This window comes from Neofelis nebulosa, chromosome X, assembly GCF_028018385.1.
Source record: "Neofelis nebulosa isolate mNeoNeb1 chromosome X, mNeoNeb1.pri, whole genome shotgun sequence".
Lineage (NCBI taxonomy): Eukaryota > Metazoa > Chordata > Mammalia > Carnivora > Felidae > Neofelis > Neofelis nebulosa.
This window is the reverse complement of record NC_080800.1, coordinates 98,299,722-98,326,433: the sequence shown is the minus strand read 5'-3', so window position 1 is coordinate 98,326,433 and position 26,712 is coordinate 98,299,722. Positions and strand designations below refer to the sequence as shown.

Genomic DNA, 26,712 nt, shown 5'->3' with positions numbered 1-26,712 from the left:
GCGAGCTGCTAGCTAGCAGCAGGGTTCGTGTTTGGGAAATGGTCCTTGCTGTCTTTAAAGCACCGTAGGTGACCCTGCTTCCACGAACGATTGAAATGGCCTATGCTGCGCTGTCCAGTATGGTAGCCACTAGCTTCATGTGGCAGCTGAGGACCTGAAGTGTGGCAAGTTAGCCACTATATTGGACACTGCAGCGCTAGACCCAACTTGTAAACCAAGTTCACAGGGCAGAAACCCAGCATTTTATAATCCATTGTCTGAAACCGTGTCCTCACAGACTGTAACGGAGCTGATCACAGTCATCTACGTACCTGTCTTCCCAACCAGTCTGTAAAGTCTTCAGTGACAAGCCCAGTGCTTGGCATGTAATAAACAATAAACCCAGAGACGCTTGAAAAGGGATATTGGGGCCAAAGCCTTGAATCCAGGCCAAGGAGCTTTGACCACATTCTGTAGGTAATGAGACAGCAGAGGTTTGGGGAAGGGAACACAATCAGACTTTTTTTTCCCCCAATGTTTATTTTTGAGAGGGAGAGAGAGAGCAAGTAGGGGAGGGGCAGAGAGAGAGGGAGACACGGAACCCAGAGCAGGCTCCGGGCTCCGAGCTGCCAGCACAGAGCCCCGATGTGGGGCTTGAACTCATGAACTGCGAGATCACGACCTGAGCCAAAGTCGGAACCTTAACCAGCTGAGCCACCCAGGTGCCCCCAGGCTTTTTGTTTTTCTTTTAATGTTACTGGGGCCACAGGCTGTTGGATAGATTGCAGGAAGATGGAAGACACGAGGCAGGGAGGCCAGTTAGACCAAATGATGAATACATTTTTACTGATTAGTATTTGTGCTGATCCCAGGAAAGAGATGCAATAATTAATTGTGGGTTAGAGTTTTTAAATTCACATTCATTAATCCATTTAAATATATTCTTTGAGGGGCGCCTGGGTGGCTCAGCCAGTTGAGTGTCCGACTTCAGCTCAGGTCATGATCTCATGGTCCATGAGTTCGAGCCCCTCGTCAGGCTCTGTGCTGACAGCTCAGAGCCTGGAGCCTGCTTCAGATTCTGTGTCTCCCTCTCTCTCTGCCCCTCCCCTGCTCATGCTCTGCCTCAAAAATAAATAAAAACATTAAAAAAATTTTTTAATAAAATAAAAAATAAAAAAATAAATATATTCTTTGAGCGGCAACTGTGTCAGGCACTATGTTTGCGATAGGGGATATTAGCAAACAAGATAGACACAACCCCTGTCTTCACGGAGCTGGACATCAAACAGTGGCAGGTGTGATAAGCAGGAGGGAAAAAGTGCACTGGGTCGATTTCTCAGGATTAACCCAATCCCAGCCTCGGAGTTCAGAAGCATCGTTTTACTTTCTACAAAGTGATACATTCTATAAGAGAATGGATAAAGTCCAGTGGGGATACGTCATAACCTATTGGGAAAGGGTTTAAGAAAGGATGGACAGAGGAAACAGCACTCAAGGGATGAGACAAAGAAGCAGCCAAATAGGAAACAGGACGCTGTGGGGACACAGATGGAGAAATAGAAGCAAACACTGTCGGGGTGCCTGGGTGGCTCAGTCGTTTGGGCATCTGGCTTCGGCTCAGGTCATGATCTCAGGGCCCATGGGTTCGAGCCCTGTGCTGACAGCTCAGAGCCTGGAGACTGCTTTAGATTCTCTGTGTCACTCTCTCTCTCTGCCCCTCCCCCGCTCAAGCTCTGTCTCGGTCTCTCTCAAAAATAAATAAACATTAAAAAAAAAAAACTAAAAAAAAAAAGCGAACACTGTCATGGAAGGCAAAGGAAGAGAGTGAAGTGTCGTGAAAGATACATGGTGATGAGGAGCAAAAGAATTATAAAAATGTTTCTTTCTTTTTTCTTTTTTTTTTTTTTTTTTTTTTTACCCTTCCTGAGAATTGATATTCAGGAAGTTAAGCTGATGGAAAGGGTCCAGGAGAAAAAGATGAAAGAGAAAGAATGCTGCCGAAGACTAAGCTCTAGAACTGACCAGGGATGAGATTGAAGGCACAGATCAAGTTAGTCTGAAACGGGAACCCTCTCGCACTGTTGCTGGGAATGCAAACCGGTGCAGCCACTCTGGAAAACAGTGTGGAGGGTCCTCAAAAAATTAAAAATAGATCTACCCTATGACCCAGCAATAGCACTGCTAGGAATTTACCCAAGGGATACAGGAGTGCTGACGCAGAGGGGCACGTGTACCCCAATGTTTACAGCAGCACTCTCAACAATAGCCGAATTATGGAAAGAGCCTAAATGTCCATCAACCGATGAATGGATAAAGAAATTGTGGTTTATATACACAATGGAATACTACTTGGCAATGAGAAAGAACGAAATATGGCCTTTTGTCACAACGTGGATGGAAGTGGAGAGTCTTATGCTAAGTGAAATAAGCCATACAGAGAAAGACAGATACCATATGTTTTCACTCTTACGTGGATCCTGAGAAACTTAACAGAAGACCATGGGGGAGGGGAAGGGAAAAAAAAGGGAGGGAGCCAAACCATAAGAGACTCTTAAAAACTGAGAACAATCTGAGGGTTGATGGGGGGTGGGAGGGAGAGAAGGGTGGGTGATGGGCATGGAGGAGGGCACCTGTTGGGATGAGCACTGCGTGTTGCATGGAAACCAAGTTGACAAATTATATTAAAAAAAAAAGTCTTTTTTTAATGTTTATTTATTTATTTTGAGAGAGGAAGACAGAGCATGTGAGTGGAGGACAGGCAGAGAGAGAGACAGAGAGAGAGAGAGAGAGAGAGAGAGAGAGAGAGAGACTCCAAGCAGGCTTACCGCTGTCAGCACAGAGCCTGAAGCAACGTGGGGCTCCATTCTGCCAACCGTTGAGATTGTGATCCGAGCAGAAATCAAGAGTTAGACGCTCAACTGACTGAGTCACCCAGGCTCCCTAAGAAGTTGGTCTTAAAGTGCTGAGAGAAAGAATAGGAGAAAGACATTTGTCTACTACTCCACATATTGTTTAATACCTGCCTCTGAATCTTAAGAATATACAAGATACATGCAAATGAGCATTAATCTTAGGATCCACAACATCCAGCATTTTCTTAAAAGGGACCATAACCACAAAAGCACACGCATCAATAGTGTACTCAAAATATCTTTCATATTTACCAGTTTATGATTACATTTTAAAAGTCAGAACTAGTTTTTATCACCTTTAATTAAATGGTGCAACTTCATTTCATAGGTGGAAATTAAACATTTGTTCTTTCAAATATTTTTATTTATTTTTAATTTTAATTTTAATTTTTTTAAAATTTACATCCAAATTAGTCAGCATATAGTGCAACAATGATTTCAGGAGTAGATTCCTTAGTGCCCCTGACCCATTTAGCCCATCCCCCCCACACCCCCTCCAGCAGCCCTCAGTTTGTTCTCCATATTTAAGAGTCTCTTCTGTTTTGTCCCCCTCCCTGTTTTTATATTATTTTTGTTTCCCTTCCCTTATATTCATCTTTTTTGTCTCTTAAAGTCCTCATATGAGTGAAGTCATATGGTTGTTGTCTTTCTCTGACTAATTTCACTTCGCATAATACCCTCCAGTTCCATCTACGTAGTTGCAAAGGGCAAGGTTTCATTCTTTCTGATTGCTGAGTAATGCTCCATTGCATATTACATGCCACATCTTCTTTATCCATTTATCCATCGATGGTCATTTGGGCTCTTTCCATACTTGGCTATTGTCGATAGTGCTGCTATAAACATGGGGGTGCATGTGCCCCTTCGAAACAGCACCCCTGTATCCCGTGGATAAATGCCTAGTAGTGCGATTGCTGGGTCGTAGGGTAGGTCTATTTTTAGTTTTTTGAGGACCCTCCATACTGTTTTCCAGAGCGGCTGCACCAGTTTGCATTCCCACCAGCAGTGCAACAGCATCCCTCTTTCTCCGCATCCTTGCCAACATCTGTCGTTGCCTGAGTTGTTAATGTTAGCCATCCTGACAGGTGTAAGGTGGTATCTCATTGTGGTTTTGATTTGTATTTCCCTGATTCTGAGTAATGTGGAGCATGTTTCCATGTGTCAGTTGGCCATCTGGATGTCTTCTTTGGAGAAGTGTCTATTCATGTCTTTTGCTCATTTCTTCACAGGATTCTTTGTATTTTTGGTGTTGAGTTGGATAAATTCTTTATAGATTTTGGATACTAACCCTTTATCTGATATGTTGTTTGCAAATATCTTCTCCCATTAGGTCGGTTGCCTTTTAGTTTTGCTGATCGTGTTTATTTTTTTTAACTTTTATTTATTTTTGAGGGAGAGACAGTGTGCACAGAGGGAGACAGAGAATCTGAAACAGGCTCCATGCTATCAGTGCAAAGCCCGATGTGGGGCTCGAACCCACGAACTGTGAGATCATGACCAGAGCCAAAGTAGGACACTCAATCGACTGAGCCACCCAGGTGCCCCACAAATAGTTTTTTAAAGTATGTAGGGGGGGAGGGGAAAGCAAGCATGTGAGCAGAGATAAGATTGCTCTAAAGAAGCTAACCTAGTCTGAGAAGTCAGAGGAGGCTGCCCTAGGAAATGACCCTCAAACTGAGACCTAAAAGGGGAGCGGGAGAGAGTATCCCAGGCAGAGGGATAAGTACACACTGAAGACCTGAAGTGAGCGACTGGCTTGGGCTAAGAATACAAAGCAGTCCAGCACGGCTGCAGGAAAGAGGTAATCAGGGGCCAAAGAGCAGACACCTTGCGAGTCACGTTAAGGACTCTGGACTTTATCTGAATGGCAAAGGGATGCCATCAAAGGGTTTTAAAAAAGAAAGTGAAGGGGCACCTGGGTGGCTCAGTCAGCTGAGTGTCCGACTCTTGATTTCGGCTCAGGTCAGGATCTAGCTCATGGTCGTGGGATCCAGCCTCCATGTCTGGCTCCGAGCTGAGCATGGAACCTGCTTGGGATTCTCTCTCCCTCTCTCTCTGCGCGTCCCCCACTTGTATGCATGTGCACGTGCTCTCTCAAAATAAATAAACATAAAAAAAAGAAAGTGAGATGATCAGATTTGAATTTTTTTGAGAGAGAGAGAGCATGAATGTGAGCAGGACAAAGTGAGAGAGATTTTTTTTTAACGTTTATTTTTGAGAGAGAAAGAGTGGAAATGGGGGAGAGGAGAGAGAAAGGGTGACAGAGGATCCCAAGCAGGTTCTGTGCTGACAGCAGAGAGCCTGATGTGGGGCTCGAACTCACGAACCGAACCGTGAGATCATTACCTGAGCTGAAGGCTTAACCAACTGAGCCACCCAGGCACCCCCCGATTTGAATTTTTAAAAAGAGAATTCTGCAGTGTGGAGAATGGATTCAAGGAACCAGACAGGAGACACGGAGACCACTTAGGAGGCTGGAGCACTAGTCCAGGTGACACGATGGTGGACTGGACTAGACTGGAGGCTGTGGACATGCATTTAATAAGTAGTTTTTGAGCATCCACTATATGCCAGGCATTGATTTAAGCAATAGAGACACAGCCATAACAAAAGTGCACAAGTCGGGGATGCGCCTCTTGATCTTGGGTTATGAGTTCGAGCCCCACGTTGCATGTAGAGAATACTTTGAAAAAAAAAAAAAGTGGTGCTCAGTCGGTTAAGCGTCTGACTCTTCATCTCGGCTCAGGTCATGATCTCACAGTTTATGAGATCGAGCCCCGTGTCCAGCTCTGCACTGGCAGTGCGGAGCCTGCTTGGGATTCTATTTCTCCCTCTCTCTGCCCGCCCCCCCGCCACCGACTCTCTCTCAAAATAAATAAACTTTAAAAAAACTAAAAAAAAGAAAGATGCACATACAGAAAAGCACATAAAACACAACTTTGCAGAACAAGTAATTACATAGGAACACCCGCATAACCACGACCCTGGTCAAGGAATACAAAACTGAGAACACTCAAGGAGCCTCAGTGCACCCTCTTCAGATCACACCCCTCCACCCATAGAGGTTACACAGAGGTAACCCCCTGTGCTGACTTTTACGGTAATCGGTCCTTTGCTTTTTCCCGTCGACCCAGCCTTCCTGTTTAGCTATTTCTCTCTCCTTCCCTCTCGCCAAACCAAGAAAAACCGCACACTCAATGTCCTTCCTTTCTCATCTCCCATTTATTCTTTCTTTGTAACAGCTTTGGTGAGATACAGCTCATATCTCAGTACGAATATATTCATAGTCACCATTTAAAAGCATATACTCCAGGGGCGCCTGGGTGGCTCAGTCGGTTAAGCGGCCGACTTCGGCTCAGGTCACGATCTCGCGGTCCGTGAGTTCGAGCCCCGCGTTGGGCTCTGTGCTGACAGCTCAGAGCCTGGAGCCTGTTTCAGATTCTGTGTCTCCCTCTCTCTGACCCTCCCCTGTTCATGCTCTGTCTCTCTCTGTCTCAAAAATAAATAAACGTTAAAAAAAAATTTTAAAGTATATACTCCAGTGGCTTTTAGCAAATTCACAAGGTTGTGCAACCATCCCCACTAATTCAAGAACATTTTTGTAACATACAGAATTGTTGGATCACTATATTGTACACCTGAAACTAATTGAACACTGTACATTAATTCTACTAGAATTTTTTTAGGGGAACATTTTCAACACCCCAAAAAGAAACCCATAAACACTAGCGGTCGCTCTCCGCTATTCCCCCTCGTGCCCCACACCTCACTGGCAACCACTCAACTTTCTGTCTCTATACATTACCCCTTTCTGGACATTTCGTATCCATGGAATCATATAATATGTGGTATTGTGTTACTGCCTGCTTTCAGTAAGCATGTTTTCAAAGTTGATCCATGCTGTAACACGTATCAGTACTTTTCTCAATATGGCTGAATACTACTCCATTGTGTGGACATACTACATTTTGTGTATTCATTCATCAGTTGATGGACATTTGGGCTCTTTCCACATTTTGGCTATTACGAATAATGATGCCATGAACATTCATTTTTGTGTGGACACAGGTTTCCATTTCTCTGGAGGAGATACCTAGGAGTGGAAATGCTAAGTCATGTGGTAATTTTGTTTAAACTTTTTTTTAATTGAAGTGAAATTCACATAAAATTAACCAGTTTACAGTGAACAATCCAGGAGCACCTGGGTGGCTCAGTCGGTTAAGTGTCCGACTTCGGCTCAGGTCATGATCTCGTGGTTTGTGAGTTCAAGCCCCATGTCGGGCTCTGTGCTGACAGCTAGGAGCCTGGAGCCTGCTTTGGATTCTGTGTCTCCCTCTCTCTCTGCCCCTCCCCCGCTTGCTCTCTCTCTCTCTCTCTCTCTCTCTCTCTCTCTTTCTCAAAAATGAATAAACATTAACATTTTTTTTAAACTTAATCTGAAATAATTAAGATAGGGGGCGCCTGGATGACTCCGTCAGTTAAGCATCCGACTCTTGATTTTGACTCAGGTCATGATCTCACAGTTTGTGGGTTCGAGCCCGACATCTAGCTCTGCACTGGTGATGAACTTTTGGGGTGATTGGGGGGTTTGTGGGGTCTGGATCCAACGGCCAAGAAAGAATTCCTGAAGACGTCTTTGGTGTAAAAAGGTGATTTTGTTAAAGCACGGGGACAGGACCCATGGGCAGGCAGAGCGGCACTGTAAGTGTGTGTGTGGGGGGGGTTACTGGTTTATGGAGTGGGGGGAGAGGGAGTTTGCAAAGAGACTTTCACATGCTAAAGATTTACTGGAGGCCTAGCTATCGTCAAGCTAAAGTTGTCTTTCCCTCTAGCAAAGCACTCAACGTTAAGACATTTGGGAGTTCCTGGACTTCAGGCTATGATGGGACTGCCTTTTTCTGGTAAATTGGTGGAGGCTCTTATCAGTTTAACCATTTGTTTTTGTCCTTTCCTGTTTGGGGGTAGCCTGGAGTGTCCAAGGAATATCACACATGTCCCACCTGGGGGTGGGGGGGGGTGCTGTTAGCCCGCACTTTGTCCTCCGCTCGCCCCACGCTCCCTCAGAAGAGGTCTAAGGAGTGAGCCCTGGAACACCCAAGTCTGACAGCTGACATCCAGCCGGTGGTTTCAAGGTAGCGAGCACTCCAAAACACAGGCAGGCTCCAAGATGTAAATGCACAGCTAAGCAGTAGGTCAGAGGCAGATACTTAATACTCGGCTTGTAAGAACAGGCAGGTGCTGGAGACAGGAGTGAGTCACAGATCTCAAATACAGGGCAACAGTCTTGTCAAGAGGAAATAGGCATAGGCCTGGCAATAGAGGTTGAGAAAAACATAAGGACAGAGTCAGGGCAATATATTTTAGACGTTGGCAAAGATGGGACCTTGGCCCTGAACCAGCTTTCTGCCTTGGGCTTCTACTGCATCCTTGATTCCTGGCCCCTGTGGGTGTTTGTGTATCTTTCTAGCTTATCATTTTCCCTTCTCTCCCATTTCTCCTCCTTTTTCCTTAATTGCACATAACATACAAATAATATATTCAATTGATTCTGACTTTTTTTTCACATTTTAACACCTCTGAAATCAGATGAATCGTGTCATAGTTTAATTGGCAGCATTTTTTTCCTTCTTGGTATATAAAATAATGATGGTCTTGGGGGCGCCTGGGCGGCTCAGTCGGTTAAGCATCCGACTTCAGCTCAGGTCACGATCTCACAGTTTGTGAGTTCGAGCCCCGCATCGGGCTTTGTGCTGACAGCTCGGAGCCTGGAGCCTGCTTCGGATTCTGTCTGTCTGTCTGTCTCTCTCTCTCTCTGCCCCTCCCCCACTTGTGTTCTGTCTCTGTCTCTCAAAAATAAATAAAAATGTAAAAAAAAAATAATGGTGGTCTTAGAGTCAATGGTATCTTTGGTTTCATGAAATACAATTGCTCTCTCATTTAGGGAGCATTTCAAATTTTTCAAATTTTGCATTTTTTTTCAAATTTTGCATTTTTTTCAAATTTTGCATTTTTTTTTAAATTTGGAGGGGGCTGAACTTTATTGAAGTTTAACTTACTGAAAATAATATCCGCCAATTTTAAGTGTACAATTAAACGAGTTTACACAAATGCGTGCAGTCATGTAACCATCAGCACAATCATGATAAAGAGCATTTTCATCACTCCAAAATGTTTCCTGGGGTCTCTCTGTGGTCAATTCTTTCTCCCTACCCCTATCCCCAAGCAATCATTGATCTGCCATCTAGCACTATAGTTTTACCTTTCCTAAAATTTCCGATAAATGAGATTGTACAGCCTGTACTCTCTTTGCGTCTGGGTCTTTTCACTCAGCATAATCATTCTGCGATTCATTCATGTTGACAGACGTTATCAGTTCATTTTCACTGTTGAGTATTATTTCACTCTGTGGATGTGCCACATTTTGTTTGCTCGTTCGCCAGTTGGCAGACATTTGGATCGTCTCCAGTTTGGGGCTATTATAAAAAGCGAATAATTGACCTTTTTCAAAGCGGGAGAAAGCGTAATCCCATGTAAAGCAAGTGGGTTTTATTTTATTTTCTCTTCATGAAGCATGAGAGAATTCTTTTACTTAAAAAAGGATAAGGGAAACAAATCTCATACATTTTGGTCATATTAGTCCTTTAAATACCAGTGAACGGTGAGTGTTCATTAAGTATCTGTGAATCCTAATCAGGGTAAGGAAAGGAAATGCCAAAGTTGCTCAGAGTACACTTTAGAATGAATGATAGAAAATACAAGTCTAAAAAAAGAAAACACAAGTCGCTCCCCCAGTGAGATAAACTTTGGATAACATTGGGCTACTGGAGGAAAACGAAGCCTGCAGAACCTATCTTTTGACCTGAAAAACACTAAACTTTCGAGAGTCAAGATTCCACTTACTTACAGATAGGAATACTGACCCATCTGTGGCTCCAGACGCCTGGCTAGGAGGAGCTAGCTGCGTTGTATGCCGGGATTTGTAGTCCTCGAAAGAGTCGTTCTAGCCAAGATGGCGGAGTTGCTAATGACGTGCGAAGAGCGGCCCCGAGGGAGTCTGGGCCACCAGGGGATTGGGCTGTGCGGACCTTCCGCCGGCGGGAAGTTAAGACCAGGTGCTAAGACCTTTCTATCAAAGGAAGCCTGGCGCCCTGAAGTCTCGCGAGATCCTGGCCGGGCCCAATGGAACGCGGGGCCTGGTTTATCACTAGGGGCGTTTGTTGGGGGCGGAGCTAGACGGGAGTGGGCCGGGCGTCGTAGGTGCCCGGCGTAGCGGCGTTTAGGCCGAGCTGCGGTTCTCAGGAGCGAAGCCGTGGCCATGAAGGAGGAGAAGGATCACAGGCCTAAAGAGAAACGAGTAACCCTGTTGACTCCCCCGGGGGCCACGGGCAGCAGCGGTGGAGCTTCGGGGGACAGCGCCAAAGGGGAAGATAAGCAGGATCGAAATAAGGAGAAGAAGGAGGCGCTGAGCAAGGTGCCTGGCCGGCTGTTGGCCCGGGAGAGGGCGGGACGGGTCCGCCACCCGCGAGGATGGTTGGGAGTGGGGCCGCCCTCTTTCCCCTCCCAGTCTGCCCCTCTGTTTCTTTACCTGAGTGAAAATCGCGTCACCTAGTCTTCATCCACTCGCCCGAGATCGAGGGAGCCCCTGTCGGCCAAGCCCCGGGGTACGAGTGAGGGAAAAGGGAGGGATTCCTAGATGAGAAGGTGGAAATCCGAGCTGTGAGAAGAGTGCAAGAGGGATCGATAGTAAAGAGAATGAGGAATTAGAAGGTTAATGGGGGTGGGGGTGGGGGGGTGGATTGTTAAATAGTGAAGGGGCCATCGGGGGTGGGAGTAGTTTGTGACCAGAGTAGTAATGGAGGCGAGTTGAGCGGGAGTGGGGGGATTCATGGTCGGGGGGGGGGGGGGGGGCGAGGCGGGTTCATCTTATTTTGGGAGCAGTAAGGAACTTTTGGTATTCCTTAGCGTTTTGAATTCTCTATGCTGAATGCGGAAGGATTCTGTTTTAGGATATGTTGGCTGTGGTAAGAGGATCATAAGTCAAATGTTCATGGTACCCACAAAAGACCAGGATTGGCCTATTAATTTCTTGTTACTACATCTGTCGAAAAATGGGTGATAGAAAATGATGCAAAAACCTGGTAAACGGCTGGGTTCTGTTTAACAGAACCTAAGATTTTCCTTGCTCTCTGCTGTTCTTATTTCAAGAGTTTGTAATAAAAACCAAACAAACAAACAAAAAAAACCAAAAACAAAACGTTAGTCAAGATTAGTCTTGACTAATTCTGAACATTAGAATAATTTTCTACTGGGTTTTTAATATGTGAGCTCATCCTTTAAAGACCAACTTTTTTTCAGGGATGGTGATTCTTTCAGGTATGACAGGAAATGGATTTGTACTAATTTCATTTTCCTTGTTCGTTTCTTAAGGTGGTCATTCGGAGATTACCTCCCACTTTGACCAAGGAGCAGCTTCAGGAACATCTTCAGCCTATGCCGGAGCATGATTATTTTGAGTTTTTTTCTAATGATACTAGGTAAAATGAATAAATAAAAGAGGGCGGGGGTAAATGAAAATTTTTCTTTCATTCTTTTTTACCCTACTGTTTCCATTTGATTTTTGAGCCTGTCTCTTTAATATATGCATACTTGTAATTCAGACACCTGCAAGCACATTTACATAATTGCTTTCCTCTCTGCAGTCTGTATCCTCATATGTATGCCAGAGCATACATCAACTTTAAAAACCAAGAGGACATTATTTTGTTCAGGGATCGCTTTGATGGTTATGTATTCCTTGACAATAAAGGTGAGTCCTTGTAACTGAAGGGGAGTTTCTTTGTCATTTGTATGTTTAAGACAATGTGTGTATCACAGTGTTTTCTCAGTGCCTTCATAGCTTTTCTAAAACTCGGTGATAAAATGTGCAGCCTCTAAAGAGTTTTACACATTTACTAAGCTTATTGCAGTCTTATAAATAGATGTGTGACTTTTCACAGCCCTTGGATATTTTTATTAACCTGTTATTTCTGTAGTTTGACCGACTGAATGAAATTGCCACTGTTTTCTCTTCCTGTGGCCAATTTTTTTCGCCCTGGATTAGGCGATCTGTTGTTCTATTTACCAGCTTCAGCAGCAATACTGATAAACGGCTCTTTAAACTTGTACAACAAATTTTAAATATTTACTTGTCATCTCACTTCAAGGACCAACATTGATTGATTTAGGTTAAATCCTTTAAGCCAGTAATTCCCAGTTGGGAACACTGTTCAACGTTCCGATTCGTATTTGTGCTTAAAACATCCAACTTCATGATCTCCCACTTTGTATCCAGGATTCTATAGGGAAGAAAAACTTCTGCCTTAACTCTCTTTATTATCTGCCACTTGCAACATTGTAGCTAGAGGATATCCAAGCTGCTATTTCCCACTTCCTTTTTTGTCTTGTAACTATTATAGGCAAGCAAAGTATCTTTTTGTTGGACCGTTTTTCAGTATTACTTCAGAGTTGGTAAAAATGAAATCTTTGTGAGGGAACATGCCAGGAAAAGTTGAAGGATTTCCACTGTGTTTCACCAGATTTTATTAATCCCCGTGCCCCCACAGACCCCTGAAACCACTACTTCTCCACTCCCAACTTTATTCCACTAGATAGCAATGTTTTCCTGGAAACCTGAGTTATGTTTAACTTTTTTCCTCTCTTTTTTTATCCCTTATATTTAAACAAGGGATGAATTTTTCCAGTTTATTTTTTAATGTCTCGTTCATCTACTCATTAATACTTTTCACACTGTGTCCTTGCCTCCCAACGCTTAGACAACCCATTGTCTTTAAACTTACAGAATTTTCCTTTTTTTTCATTTCTGTATAAGTCAGTCTGTTACACTGCCATGAAATTAATGTTTTTGAAAATAGTGATTTAAGACAGCAGTTATGGGGGGCGGGGGGGGGAGTCCAAATTCTATAGCCTGGTAGTCAGGGTCCTTCATAGGCTGGCCTCACTTCTGGGGTTTTTGTTTGTTTTTTTGATTTTTCAGCCTCTCTTCCACAATTCCTTCTGCTTTAGTCTGATTTATTTATTCCTTCTCAAATATATCAGTTAATAAACTAATCTGATTCTGTATTCAGTAGGATTTCCAAAATCATGCTTCCTCCCTGACTTCTTTGTGATGCCCTCTGGTCATTTCTATTTATTATATTCTGGCTTATGTCTACATGCCAATGATAGTATTTTATACCCTTTATGACATCATTCTATAACAGGGGTCTGGTGTATTTTCTTTTTCCAGCAGTCACTTGGGTATTTTTTTACTGAGATACAATTCACATACCATAAAATTCCATGGTTTTTAGTATATTCACAAAGTTGTACAACCATCACCACGATGTAATTCCAGAATGTTTTTATTACTCCAAAAAGAATCCTATAACCATTAGTCATCTCCCCTCCTTCCTCCTGTAGATATTTCCTAGAAACAGATTTATACAATATGTAGCCTTTGTGACTGCTTCTTTTACTTAACATGTTTGCAAGGTTCATCCATGTTGTAGCCTATAATCATTACCTCATTCCTTTTTTTTCATACACATTTTTTAAAAATTGTGGTAAAATATACAAAATTTACCATCTTAACCATTTGAATTCTACAGTTCAGTTGAGTACATTCACACTGTGCAACCAATTCCTAGAACCTGTTTATCTTGCAGGACTGGAACTCTATACCCATTAAACAATAAATCCCCATTTCTTCCTCCCCCCCAGCCTCTGGCAACTATCATTCTACCTCTATGAGCCATCATTCTGTCTCCATAAAGTTGGCCATTCTAGGTACCTCATATGAGTGGAACCACATAGTGTCTGACTTTCTGTGATTGGCTTGTTTATTTAGCATAATGTTCTCAAGGTTGAGCCATGTAGGGTGGGTCAGAAACTCCTTTTTAAGCCTAAGTAATATTCCATTGTATGTAAATACTACATTTTGCTTAACCATTTCTCCGTTGGAGGACATTTGGGTTGCTCCCACCTTTTGGCTATTGCGAATAATGCTCCCATGAACGTGGGTGTACAAATATCTACGCAAGTCTCTGCTTTCGCTTCTTTTGAATATATACCTGAAGGTGGAGTTGCTGGGTCATATGGTAATTCTAGTTTTAATTTTTTGGAGGAGCCACCATATTGTTTTCCATAACAACCGCACCATTTTGTGTTCCTACCAGTAATGCACGAGGGTTCTAATTTCTTCATGTCTTTGTCAACACTTGTTAGTCTCTGTGGTTTTGTTTTTTTTTTCTTTAGTAGCTACCTTTCTAATAGGTGTGAGGTGATCGCTCATTGTGGTTTTGATTTGCATTTCCCTAATGATCAGTGAGGTAATATTTTAATCTTTTCATATGCTTGTTAGGCATTTATATATCACCTCTGTAGAAATGTCTATTCAAGTCCTTTGAACATTTTTCAATTGGGTTTTTTGTTGCTGGGGAGTTGTAGGAGTTATTTATATATTTTGTATATATTGACCCCTTATCAGATGTATGATTTACAAATATTTTCTCCCATCCTGTGGGTTGCCTTTGTACTCTAACTTGTCCCTTAGATAAACAAAAGTTTTTAATTTTGATGTAGTTCAGTTATCGATTTTTCACTTTTATTGACTGTGCTTTTGCTGTCTCCTGGCATATTTTTTATAACAGCTTTATTGAGCTATAATTCATATGCCATAAAAGTCACCCTCTTAAAGTGTACAGTTCAGTGGGTTTTAGTATATTCACAGAGTTGTGCAGCCATCACCACAATCTGATCTTAGAATACATTTCGCTCTCCAAAGAGAAACCCCGTATTCATTAGCTCTCACTCTCCATTCTCCCCCAACTATGCCCCAGCTCTAGGTGGCCACTAATCTTCTTTGTATCTCTACAGATTTGCCTATTCTAGAGATTCCTGATGCATTTTAAAAAATATTTTTAAATGTTTCTTTTTTGAGAGAGCATGAGTGGGGAAGGAGCAGAATCCAAAGCAGGCTCCAGGCTCCAAGCTGTCGGCACAGAGCCCAATGCAGGGCCTGAACTCACGAACTGTGAGATCATGACCTGATCCAAAGTCGGACACTGAACCGACTGAGCCACCCAGGCGCCCCTCTGATGTATGTTTTAAATGAACATTGATTTATAGATTTTTTCCCCCTCATATCAAAATATCACACTTTAAAAGTTGAAGTTAAATGATTATTTTACTTCCCTGCCATATCTTTTCGTTATGTTATCAGTGTGAAATTGGGGCTCCTTTGGTAACATACTGATTTTAGTTGTGCCCATGTGATTTGTGCCCTTGTGATTTATTCCCATTGAGGGGCCCTATTCAGTTGACTGCTGTCAAAGGAGGCCTAGAGAATGGTGGGTTGACTCTTGTATCCACTTTTGGCTTTTTTGTTGTTATAGCAAGTGTGGTATTTTTTTCTAAACAGGTCAGGAATATCCTGCCATAGTAGAATTTGCACCTTTTCAAAAAGCTGCAAAAAAGAAGACTAAGAAAAGAGATACCAAAGTTGGGACTATCGATGATGGTACAGTATAGCTCTAGTTATGTAATGCTATTGCCCTGGGTTTTTTAAAAAAATGACTACCTTTGTGGGAATTAATTGGATTCCAGTCTTTTAAATAGGAAAACACACAGAATAAAGTTTGTGAGAAATGTAAGTCACTGGTGAAAGCTTTGCTTAATTGTCGGAATAGAAGTGGGTTTCCTGTAGAGTTCCCACTCTTTGGCTGGTGCCATCTCATTCCTTCACCATCAAGCGATATAGCATTGACTGTCGAGCGGTAAATTACCTTTGGTTTGTTGACTGGAAGACAATGGTGAAAAATCAGATGTATCAAAGTACAACTCTTGGAGGTCTCAATGTATTTTAGGATGATGATTATTTATTTATTTATATATTTTTTAACGTTTATTTTTATTTTTGAGAGACAGAGAGAGACAGCATGAGTGGGAGAGGGGCAGAGAGGGACAGAGACCCAGAATCTGAAGCAGGCTCCAGGCTCTGAGCTGACAGCACAGAGCCCGACATGGGGCTCGAACCCACGAGCCGTGAGATCATGACCTGAGCCGAAGCCGGACGCTCAACCGACTGAGCCACCCAGGCGCCCCTTATTTATTTCTTTTGGTTTCCATTTTTATAGAGAGGGAAGGTTTATCATTGAGAGCTGGGATGGAAAGTTTTCTGTACTTGAGGAACATAACCTAAAGTAGTGGAAGTGGCTAGTCCTATTTTCCTAGGCTTTGAATATGCAGTTAACTGCACACATAGTAATTACATTGAACTGGAATACGGGAACTGAAAAACTGGAATAATTGCCACGTAAGGTAAACTGGATCCAGATTTTGAGCTCTGTGTAATGTTATGTTGGATATGGACTTAGCTGTAACATTTTATATCTGATATTTTGGAATCCTCTAGTTTGATTTCCATTACTTATTATTATAGTGGGTATTATAAAGAAAACAGAAAAGATTCAACACACAGCTAGTGACTGATTATATCATAGATTCGGATCTGGAAGACTAGATCAAGTGACATGCCCCACAGCGCACAGAAACTCCAAATACCAGCAATGGGATGACGCCAATGTGTTACCCTTTCTGATGTCAGATGCGTCGAGAAGACTCCAGGAATCATCAGCTCCAGTGCAACATCTAGGACATCCCCCCTCAATATGTTGGGTTTACTTAATGTGTATTTATTTTTGAGAGACACAGAGCACGAGCAGGGGAGGGGCAGAGACAGAGAGGGAGACAACAGAATCTGAAACAGGCTCTGAGCTGTCAGCACAGAGCCCGATGTGGGGCTCGAACTCGGGAACGGTGAGGTCGTGACCTGAGCCGAAGCCAGCCGCTTAACCGACTGAGCCACCCAGGCACCCCGTGTTGGGTTTACTTAAAGTGAGGGATGCCCATACAGGAATTGCTTACGTGCCATCTGTAATACTGTGAAGGTCCCATAACGACAACTTGCAGTTCTCACGTAAGTGTGAGTCTGGATTAGGTGGACAGTGACTTTTAAAAGCAAACTACTTAACATGCCTGGAGGTTCTGTTACAACGTGTGGTGTCTGCTTATCCCTGACTTGATGTCGTACCAGACTCCCTTAGTGAGTATAGGGAATAGGCCAATAAAGAGAGTAATAGGCCAATAAAGCCCTAAATGGTCTAGTGGGTATGTTTAGGTTTATTTTTAATCTTCCATGATGTAGAAAGTTTTTTTTTAAAGTCTGCTATATTTTCTGTTTACCGAAACAATTATTTAGATCCAGAATATAGGAAATTTTTGGAAAGTTATGCTGCAGATAATGAGAAAATGACATCTACTCCAGAGACACTGCTAGAGGAAATAGAAGCAAAAAATAGAGAATTAATAGGTAAGTGGGCAACAGGAATTAAGGGCAACGGCTTTTTCATCAGAAGACCTGACTCCTACTTCTGTCACTTGCTAGCTGTGTGACCAGGGGGAAGGCCCTAACTTCTCTGAGCCTCTGTGCTATAAAGTGCAGACGATAATACCTGCCTCACAGGATTATGTAAATGCATTGATAAGATGGGAAAAATGCTCCGTGACCTATTTTAATGCCACATAAATATAAGCAGAAAAAGTTTGAAGACTCATGGGACGTTTTGACGTCGGCAAGCCTTTGAAGATCAATTGGTATTTTCTGGTACCAAGCAGCTCCCATTCCCGAAAAACATGTGAACTGCAAATATCAAAAAATGAAGTCAGTTACTGCCAAATTGAAAACTCCTTGAGAAATTCTAGTTTGGACGTTGGCCCTAGCAGTAAATTGTCACTCCTCTCTCAGCTCCAAACATAAGCATAGCCCCTGACCCACGATTTCCACTCCTAGGAATTTATCCAAAGGAAGTAGGCTTTCAAAAATGCTAACTACAAGGCTAGATAGCATTGTTCAGGATATTGGAAATTAAATTATTTTTCTAAAATGGATCTCATTAATGGATGCAGAGTCTAAGCCCATCTCTGATAATTTCCTTAGAATAAATTCCTGGAAGTGGAATTATGGGGACAAAAAGATGAGATATTTTTAGCGCCTTCCCCCAGTTTCTTCCCAGTTGAACAAATTTATATTGCCGTCTGAAACAAGAGACTACCCTTTGCACTTAATTCTCACTGACACTGGGAATTAGTCTGTTAAAAAAACTGCTTGAATTTGGATTTCTTCACTTTTGAAAAAAGTATTTCAAACCTTCAGAATTGAAGTAAACTACCGTAAAACTCTTTTCTGATAATGTACTCGTGAACTGTTTTAAGGGGTATAGTTTTCCCACCTTGGGTGGTTGGCAGGGAATGTCAGAAAATGGAATCCTTTCTAGGGGTTGATAAGTATTATTAATAATCTGTTTACATTTATGTAGCTAAAAAGACAACCCCACTTTTGAGCTTCCTGAAAAACAAGCAGGTAAACCTTTTGTTTTTATAGTTCTCTCGATACTTTATATTTTCACTCGTTCGTAGTCCATAAGCATACAAGCATTGAATTGGGATCCTAGTGGAGAAACAGCTACCTTTTCTACCGTGATTCTTTGAAAGATGCGGCTCATTGGCCTCACCCTCAGGCCCTCTCCTTCGTGTTGTTGGGCCAAGGATGCGCTCTGCAAACCCAGAGAGTCTTTAGCTTATTCCAGAGACACTCCCTTGGTTTTCTAAAAGCCTCTGGAAATACGGCATGTAGGCAACAGTGGGGAGACTCTGATACTGGCAGGCCCTGGTCTTTGTTCTCAGATTCTCATTGGGGTGGCGAGGGGGTTAAAGAGGTAGAAAGTAGGTAGCAGCCACTTTGTAGAAAGTAGGAAGGAAAGACAATCCCGTCTAGTGGGTGCCCGCCATAACTTTTGGATTAGGTTTTTGGCGATGATTACTTTGTTGGAAGGCTTATGTGGATGTTTCTTTCCAGAGAATGAGAGAAGAAAAAAGAGAAGAAAGAAGGAGGCGAGAAATAGAAAGAAAAAGGCAAAGAGAAGAAGAGAGGAGGAAGTGGAAGGAAGAAGAAAAACGAAAAAGGAAAGATATAGAAAAGCTAAAGAAGATAGACAGAGTTCCAGAAAGGGACAAATTAAAGGACGAACCAAAGATAAAGGTATGAAAATGATGTGAACTGACTGCATGTTGCTAAAAATTGCATGTACTTCTTTAGATATGCATGCATCTTGTGCTGTTGTAAACATAATTTTTTTAAATTTGTTTTTGTCTTTGTGGGGGGGGGGGAGGAGGTGAACCAATAGAAATCCTTCCTATGATGCGAATGGTATTGTTTTTAAAAATTCAAGATAATCTAAAAGAATTAAGTAATTTACATGATATTTTTTCATGAAGATCTGTTATTTTTGTCACAGAAAATGTTCAATGTTTGGATTATTATTCTCAGTTCTTCATAAGTAAGGGCTTAGGGCTGGCTGGCATGAATTACGGGTTTTATTCAGCTTTTCCTTCATATTTGATACATGAAGTTGCCTCATCTGTTTGTTTTCCACTGTCTTCAGGTACACAGGTTTCTGTTACAAGCTGTGAATCAGAAAAATGTAAGGACCCAAGTACATGATACAGAGCACCTAGTATCATGTCACACACACAGGTCTTAGTTCATAATAAGTCCTTTTGGTGGTGGTGGTAGTGATACCTGTAGAAAACTCCTTCCAACTGACTTGAGTCTTCTTGAAATCTGAGCCATTTTCAATTCCTACCTTAGAAGGAAGCCCCAATGACTTCCTGCTGCTCCGCTGGGTACCCGGAAGCTTTAACAATCTACGGCTAGAGGACAACCATGCCTAAATCGCTCTTTCTTTCCATATGCCTCTCCTAACGGGCTGCCTTGTGGGAGTATTAGGGATAAATATAGCCTGTGTTACACGCTTCCCTTTCACATGATTCTCCCCGTTACCGTCTCTCATCTGCCTGGGGATCTGGGAGCAGCTGATTGTGATGAACGCATCGCACCTAGGAAGAGGCGAGCTTGTAGAAAGCTCCCAGCCTTACCGCTTCCCTTCTGAGGGCATGGCTGAGGCAGCTCTTGCTTCCAGCAAACTTCCTGGGGAAGTACTGCCTAGTCCTTCGGAGAAAGGGAAAATCTCACAGAGATGGTGGCAGGGTCTCCTCCTCTTACCTCCTCAAAATGAAGCAGTTTATGGCCAGAGCGTGTTCCCCCAAGTCTCTCCTGGGCTCGTTACAGGCGAAAAGGAGCTTGGGCCGCAGGGTGGGGAGATTCCCATCTTAATTCTTTCTAGCGATCTCTCTCTCTCTGTCTGCCGTGGCACAAGTGACCTGACTTGCTGTTCCTATCAGCAAGGCAGAAGGTTGAGCCAGCCATACTAGAAACTTTCACGATTGTTCTTAATAGAGTAATGAACATCCTGGCTTCTAACAAAGATGTTCATTAGAAAAAATAAGAACACTTCCAATGAAACCTGCACGTGGTATCCTCACTACATCGATGCTCCGTAGCGTCCAGTTTCGACTGGCCATTTGCCGTGGCTACGTGCTGCAGGCCTTCATGCTCAAGTCTTTCTTGTGGTGCTTTGCCTCTTGCTTGCTGACTCGTGTGATGCCTTCACCCTGAGATGAACCTTTGTATGATGCCTTCGCTCTGAGACTCGAAATTCTTCTATTCTGCCTAAGAATCACTCTGAATATCCAACACTTGGGGATATTCTAGAGAGGTTTGTGGCAGCGATGGGAGAAAGAGACTGTTTTGTTAGCAATTTGGACGTCATAAGGCACGTTTATTTTGGAACTGCGTTTTGTCATATATATGCGTGTCATATATATGCATGTGTATGTATATATATGTGACATTGAGCAGAGTTCCTACTCCGTAGAGACAGAACCTCACCGTTCTGTGAGGCCTTTGGATTTTTAAATCAAATGATGAAAATTATGTTTGATCGTACCATCATAAGTGTGTTATTCTCAGGCTCAAGGCAGAATTATTCTTGCAATGGATCCCTCCTTTGGTGACAAAGGTATCGGTCACTCCAAGCACGACAGGCAAACGGCTGTCCAACATTACTGTCCAACAGTAATGATCTGCCCGGCATCTTCGATTTGTGGCCTATTTTCCCATCAAGCTACATCAGTATGCTAGCTGGCTACAGAAGGCATACTTGGAAGTGTGCACTGTTTCACTAAAAGGTTGACCCATTTCAAGCCAAAGGAGTCTTGATCCTATTGCCACAAGTGATTAAACCACCTGGAGTGGATAACACTTTCCACGTTCATAGCATCCTTTTAGTCAATTACTGCTCTCCGTGCACTAGTTCTTAACCTGGAAGTTTAAGAGTAGCTGCAGAAAAAGGCCTCCTATAGCCTAAATTTAAAACACTTGAAATATTGTTTTCTCGGGTAGAATCAGAAGAGAATGTCCTACCCTTGAAAATAAGAATACATTTGTTCTCTTTAAAGCTACTCAAGAAGCCAGAAAAGGGAGATGAAAAAGAATTAGACAAAAGAGAAAAAGCCAAGAAACTAGACAAAGAGAATCTGAACGATGAAAGAGCCAGCGGGCAAAGTTGTACACTGCCCAAGCGCTCTGACGGCGAGCCTAAAGACGAAAAGCCTAAGAGGTCAGTGGCGGAGGGCTCCTTGGGACACTCCGTTTTCAGCCTGTTTCAACGTGCCAGTTTTACCGCTGTGTCCTGGCTGGTGCCCGAAGGGGGGCGGGAGTACAGGGGATGAGGAGGAAAGGTTTCAGATATTCTAGCATCTTAGTCTGTCTGGGCGAACGAACCTTTGGGTTTTGTTACTGGTTTTCAAAACGCTCGCGTTTTTTCACCCTGCTCCAAAAGCACAAGGTCACCTGTCGTGGCCGCGTCCTAACCGGAGCGCCTCCGTGCACGGGAGCAGGCCACAGGGAGCAGGCGGCGTTTGGAGGTGCCATCTGAGATCTGTTCCCCACGCAGGCCCGAAGACGAGGGCGGCCGAGACTACCGGGAGCGGGAGCGGGAGCGGGACTACGAGCGGGACCAAGAGCGCCTCCTGCGGGAGAGGGAGAGGCTGAAGCGGCAGGAAGAGGAGCGCCGCAGGCAGAAGGAGCGTTATGAGAAGGAGAAGGCTTTTAAGAGGAAGGAAGAGGAAATGAAAAAAGAGAAAGAAGCGGTTCGGGACAAAGGAAAGAAGCCGGAAAGTACCGAATCCGTAGGCAGCTCCGAAAAAACTGAAAAGAAAGAGGAAGTGGTTAAGAGAGATCGCATAAGAAACAAGGTGGTGCTTTTTGTTCTGTTTGTTTCCATGAGGACTTTTGCTCTCCTCTCGCACGTGTAGAGGCGAGGGCCAGCTCGCTGTGTGTGGCAGACTTTTTACAGGGGATCTTTAACTGTCTGCAACCTTTTTTCGGTCTCGGTGCGGTCCTTTGATTAACTTCTTGTAGGCATTTCAGACACACACAACAGTAGAACAGAGAAGAACAAGACACACGCTTCAGCAGTTACCGGCTCCCGGCCAGGCTTTCTACTCTACCCCATCCCTGCCCCTACTGATGCTTGTCAAGCAGATCTTAGACACAGAATTTCTTCTTTAAATACGTCGATATTAGAGACAGAGATTCTTTTTCTTCATAGAACCCCGGTAGCATTTTCACACCAACCCCACCCCCCCCCCCAACACACACTAGTAAGTCCTCAGCGCCCTACCTACTGCGTTTTTCCCACTCGCCTCATTAGTAACTTCTTGGTAGGCTCCAAGCAAGGTCCACCAATTGTATTGTGTCCTTAGGTCTCTTTTAACCTAAACCCCCCTCCTTCTGTTTTCCTGCCCTTTATTTGCTGCAGAAACCACTTTGTCCTGTGGAACTCTCAGCTCTAAATGGTCTATCTTCTACGTTTCCTTGAAAACTGGTAGTTCTATCTTGAAAAACAGGGGTCGGCCGATTTTTTTTCTGTAAAGGGCCAGATGGTAAGCACTGTAGGCCTTGTGGGCCATATGGTCTCTATCACAACCACTAAGCTCCGTAGGAAAGCAGGTATAGAGAATATGAAAAGAGTGAGTACGGCTGTGTGCCACACTCTGTTCATGAAAACAGGCGGCTCCTCACCCACAGGCCTGAATATATTCAGGCTCAATTTTTGGCGAGAACACTTCATAGATGGAGGGGCGCCTGGCTGGCTCGGTCGGTAGAGCACGCGACTCTTGATCTCGGGGTTGTGGGTTCGAGCCCCGTGTTGCATATAGAGGTTACTTAAAAATAAGATAATTTAAAAAAAAAAAAAAAAAGAATACTTCATAGACGGGTGTTGTGTACTTCCTATTGTATGATGTCAGGAAACGTGATGCCCGGGCGCCCCATTAGTGTAATGCTATGATCAATCAATAGCAATTGCATTGTGGTTATGGAATAGGATGTCCTTGTTCTTAGGGTATACAAGCTGAAATATTTAGGGATGAAGGGTCATGATGTGTGCAACTTACTTTCAAATGGAAAACAATGCGTACTAGAGGCTGAAAAAGCACGTGACAAAACGTTCATAATTGCGAACCCAGGAGAAGGGTACTAGGTGTTCACTATGCAGGTTTTGCAACATTTCTATAGATTTAAAATTTCTCAGGGTGAAAAAGTTGAACAAACAACCAATCAGTAGGTTCAGGTATTGTAAGCCTGACCCATGTATTCTAAACATTTTTGGCCTGAAATTCAGTTTATCCAGGAAAGGCAAGATAGACACTTGATCCTTTCCCTTTATGCACCGGCATTCAGAGTAATGAGTTGGGGTCCCAGCAACTTCTAGGTCATCGTGAGTTTTGCCTTGTCATAAGAACTTGTGGATTTAGAAATATTTGATGGATTTCAACTTGCTTTTATCAGTTATCATCCTTGTTGACGTTTAAATTGTCCCATCTTTGCACAGCGGGAGCCCCATCATCCGTTTCTTCAAATACTGTGCAGGAGTCTTTATCTGTTTTAACATCTCATCTTATAAAAATATTGAGACATTTTGCTGGAATTATTCAGTTGAGACTAATGCTTTAAGGCTAGCTTTCAGACACCAGGGAGAAAGGGTAAGGAAGGCTCATGTAATCTTTTTGTTGAGTTCTAAAAAGGACCTATACATCTAAGTTTTCCAGGATCACACTATCATAAACCACACGCATGACTTGAACCGAGAGGTACATGATGACTTTGTTGAGGCTTATTAGGAATTGGAGATCGAAAGAGCCACCTAGAGAGTCTCAAGCTGGGGTGTTAAACTGTCATACGTGAATTAAGAAATAGCCATGCTTTGTGGCAAGTTGCATGGGATATAAGCTCGTAATTTCAGGGGGGTCTTCACTAAGACTTTGCATTGTTTTTTTTTAAGGTTTTTATTTATTTGAGAGAGAGAGAGAGAGAGAGAGAGAATATCCCAAGCAGACTGTGTGCTGATAGCCTGTCTACCGTGGGTCTAGAACTCACGAACTGTGAGATCAGGACCTGAGCCGAAATCCAGTCAGACACCTAACCGACTGAGCCACGCAGGCGCCCCAAGGCTTTGCCTTCTTCATTTTGGTTTTCCTCCTAAAACTTTGCTATGTGGTAGCGAATGTTAAAGTCCATTTACAGATGAGGAGGAGAGATAGGCAATGGCTGAGGTTTCTAAGTAAAGAAAATTCAAGCTAATTCAGCTCATCTTGAGATGGTTATAAAAATTAGACTTATCGGAAACTTACCCTCAGCGTACACAATAATACTTAATAAACGGTTGCTTTTCTTTGGAGAGAGGGGAAAGGAGGCGGGAGGTTAAAAGCAAGTTAACCATCAACACTGTCGTGTCCTGTGCCCTCACGTTTCTGGTCTCGTAGGGGTTGTTTTCGGGGTACATACCAACCTATAATTCGTGACTCCGAAGACCCCCTGGGAATGTCTGGCGGCGATGTCGTGACATTAACGTTTCATTTTACTTCAGGATCGCCCGGCAATGCAGCTTTACCAGCCAGGAGCTCGAAGCCGAAACCGACTCTGTCCGCCTGATGACGGCACCAAGTCTGGAGATGCGGCGCTAGAAAAGAAGCAGGAAAGTGGTATTAGCCATAGGAAAGAAGGAGGAGAGGAGTGATAAGTCCAAACGGCCTTAGGTGTCCTGACTGTCTAGGCAGCCAAAGAGCATGTATTAAGCAATCCAGAAGTGCCTTCAGGGCAAAGGAATAGAGACAGAGGAAGGGATCACTGGGCTGGTGAGGTACACTGCAGAGGAGTATGTTCTTTTTTTTTTTTTTTTCTTTTTTTTTTTGCGTCCGAGCAGGAGCCCGGTTGCAGGTTCAGGTTGGAAATACAATTTCACTTTCTTATGCAGTTCCTACAAAGTCATTTTAAAGTGTCAAAGATGAGGGAGGGGCCACGCAGTGCGGTTTGCAGGCAGGAAATGTCCAGTGAGGAGTTAATTAGGTGCGACACGAGGAGAGTCAAAAAAGACAGCTCGTTCTGTAATCAAAGGTTTTGGTCAAACCCTGGATTGAACTTTTCTGAATCCGAGTGGAACAGAGTCACTGTGAAGTCTTGTTCAGATCTAATTACATTCATTGTTGGTGATAACTGTTGACCGTGTAGCGTAGACGCAACGAGCATGTAATTGTAGTACAAGGACAGTGAAGGGTATAACACGTTTGCGCCTGTGCAAAAACTTAATTATGTCGTGTCTATATCCTGGGTCCTGAAGTTTTGGGATTAGTTGTAGTTTTTTATTTGCTTATGTGAGCTTAGCGCCAAGAATATTTTTAAACCTCTCCTTTTTGCCTTTAGCGATTTTGATATTAATGAGTAAAATTTAACCTGTGTTCGGTTCTTGACAATCCAGTCTTTGTTTTATCTTAGGTCCGATGATCTGAGGGCAGACCCTCTCCAGGAAGGAAACTGCACCAATTTCTGTTCCTGTCAAATAGCTACTTTTAGTCCTAGCTTGTTTTGCATTGATGTCAATAAATACCAATATCACTCAAGTATGCAGCTAAGTGGGTTTTTTTTTTATTACCTTTACTAACTAGCTATTAATTTGGAGAGATGAGGCTTTTGATACTGAACTCACCTCTCGGGAATTTTGAAGGGGGACGAGCGATATTCGCTTCTGCCTTCGCCAGCGTTAGGCCTTTGTTTTGCCCACCGAGATCAAGTCATGGTTCACTACTCTTGTTCCTCAAGAACCGGAATGTCCGGACGGCATCCTGCCAGCCTCCCCTAAGGTGGCGTCGCTCTGCCGTTACCGAAGTCACCGCTTCATGTTTTCCTCGGCTTTGAGAAAGTTTCCCAAGAAGCAGGGAAAGAGGAGGAGCCATCAAAGGTTCCCGGAAGGGAATGCTCCTCAACTGGGAGACAGCACCCAAATACGGGCAGGGAGACCGTCAGAGAGAGTGGCTGCCGCTGTTCCGTGCCGCGTGGCGGTGATGGAAGTCAAGAAAGGTGCTCGTTGCGCTTGGCGGTATTGAGGTCACCGGTGAACTGATGGGGGCAGAAACCATGTTATAGTGAGGGGTGAGTGGCGTGTAGGAAATAGAGATGGGGGCAGCTGGATAAATGGACCTTGGAGCTCAGAGAAGAGATTTGGGCTGGAGATACAGGTTTGGAATTCATTTTTTTTTTTTTTTAATTATTTTTTTTTTAACATTTATTTATTTTTGAGACAGAGAGCATGAACAGGGGAGGGTCAGAGAAAGAGGGAGACACAGAATCCGAAACAGGCTCCAGGCTCTGAGCGGTCAGCACAGAGCCCGACGCGGGGCTCGAACCCACGGACCGCGAGATCATGACCTGAGCTGAAGTCGGACGCTTAACCGACTGAGCCACCCGGGGGCCCCGGAATTCATCTGT

At 43.4% G+C, this 26,712-nt stretch overlaps 1 protein-coding gene across 3 annotated transcripts; it reads left to right on the top strand.

Annotated features, from left to right (window-relative positions):
- The first annotated feature begins 9,965 nt into the window (after positions 1-9,965).
- UPF3B (UPF3B regulator of nonsense mediated mRNA decay) lies at positions 9,966-25,852 on the top strand. 3 transcript variants are annotated; one of them, XM_058712451.1, is made up of 11 exons: positions 9,966-10,362; positions 11,319-11,425; positions 11,591-11,697; positions 15,349-15,447; positions 17,188-17,298; positions 18,305-18,348; positions 18,844-19,026; positions 19,430-19,468; positions 21,345-21,505; positions 21,842-22,204; positions 24,818-24,931. In XM_058712451.1, exons 1-10 carry the CDS (start codon positions 10,207-10,209, stop codon positions 22,200-22,202), a joined length of 1,368 nt encoding a protein of 455 aa, XP_058568434.1. In that variant the 5' UTR covers positions 9,966-10,206; the 3' UTR covers positions 22,203-22,204; positions 24,818-24,931. The 3 variants fall into 3 exon arrangements, with proteins under 3 accessions (XP_058568434.1, XP_058568430.1, XP_058568431.1); XM_058712447.1 differs by having other exon boundaries at positions 9,968-10,362; positions 21,842-22,142; positions 24,818-25,852; XM_058712448.1 differs by lacking the exon at positions 19,430-19,468 and having other exon boundaries at positions 9,970-10,362; positions 21,842-22,142; positions 24,818-25,852.
- The last annotated feature ends 860 nt before the right edge of the window (positions 25,853-26,712 follow it).

Coding starts and splice junctions, on each gene's coding strand:
- UPF3B (XM_058712447.1), top strand. CDS start 10,207: ATGAAGGAGGAGAAGGATCACAGGCCTAAAGAGAAACGAGTAACCCTG. Junction 11,698..15,348: donor TGTATTCCTTGACAATAAAG/GTGAGTCCTTGT, acceptor TTTTCTAAACAG/GTCAGGAATATCCTGCCATA. Junction 18,349..18,843: donor GCTTCCTGAAAAACAAGCAG/GTAAACCTTTTG, acceptor GTTTCTTTCCAG/AGAATGAGAGAAGAAAAAAG.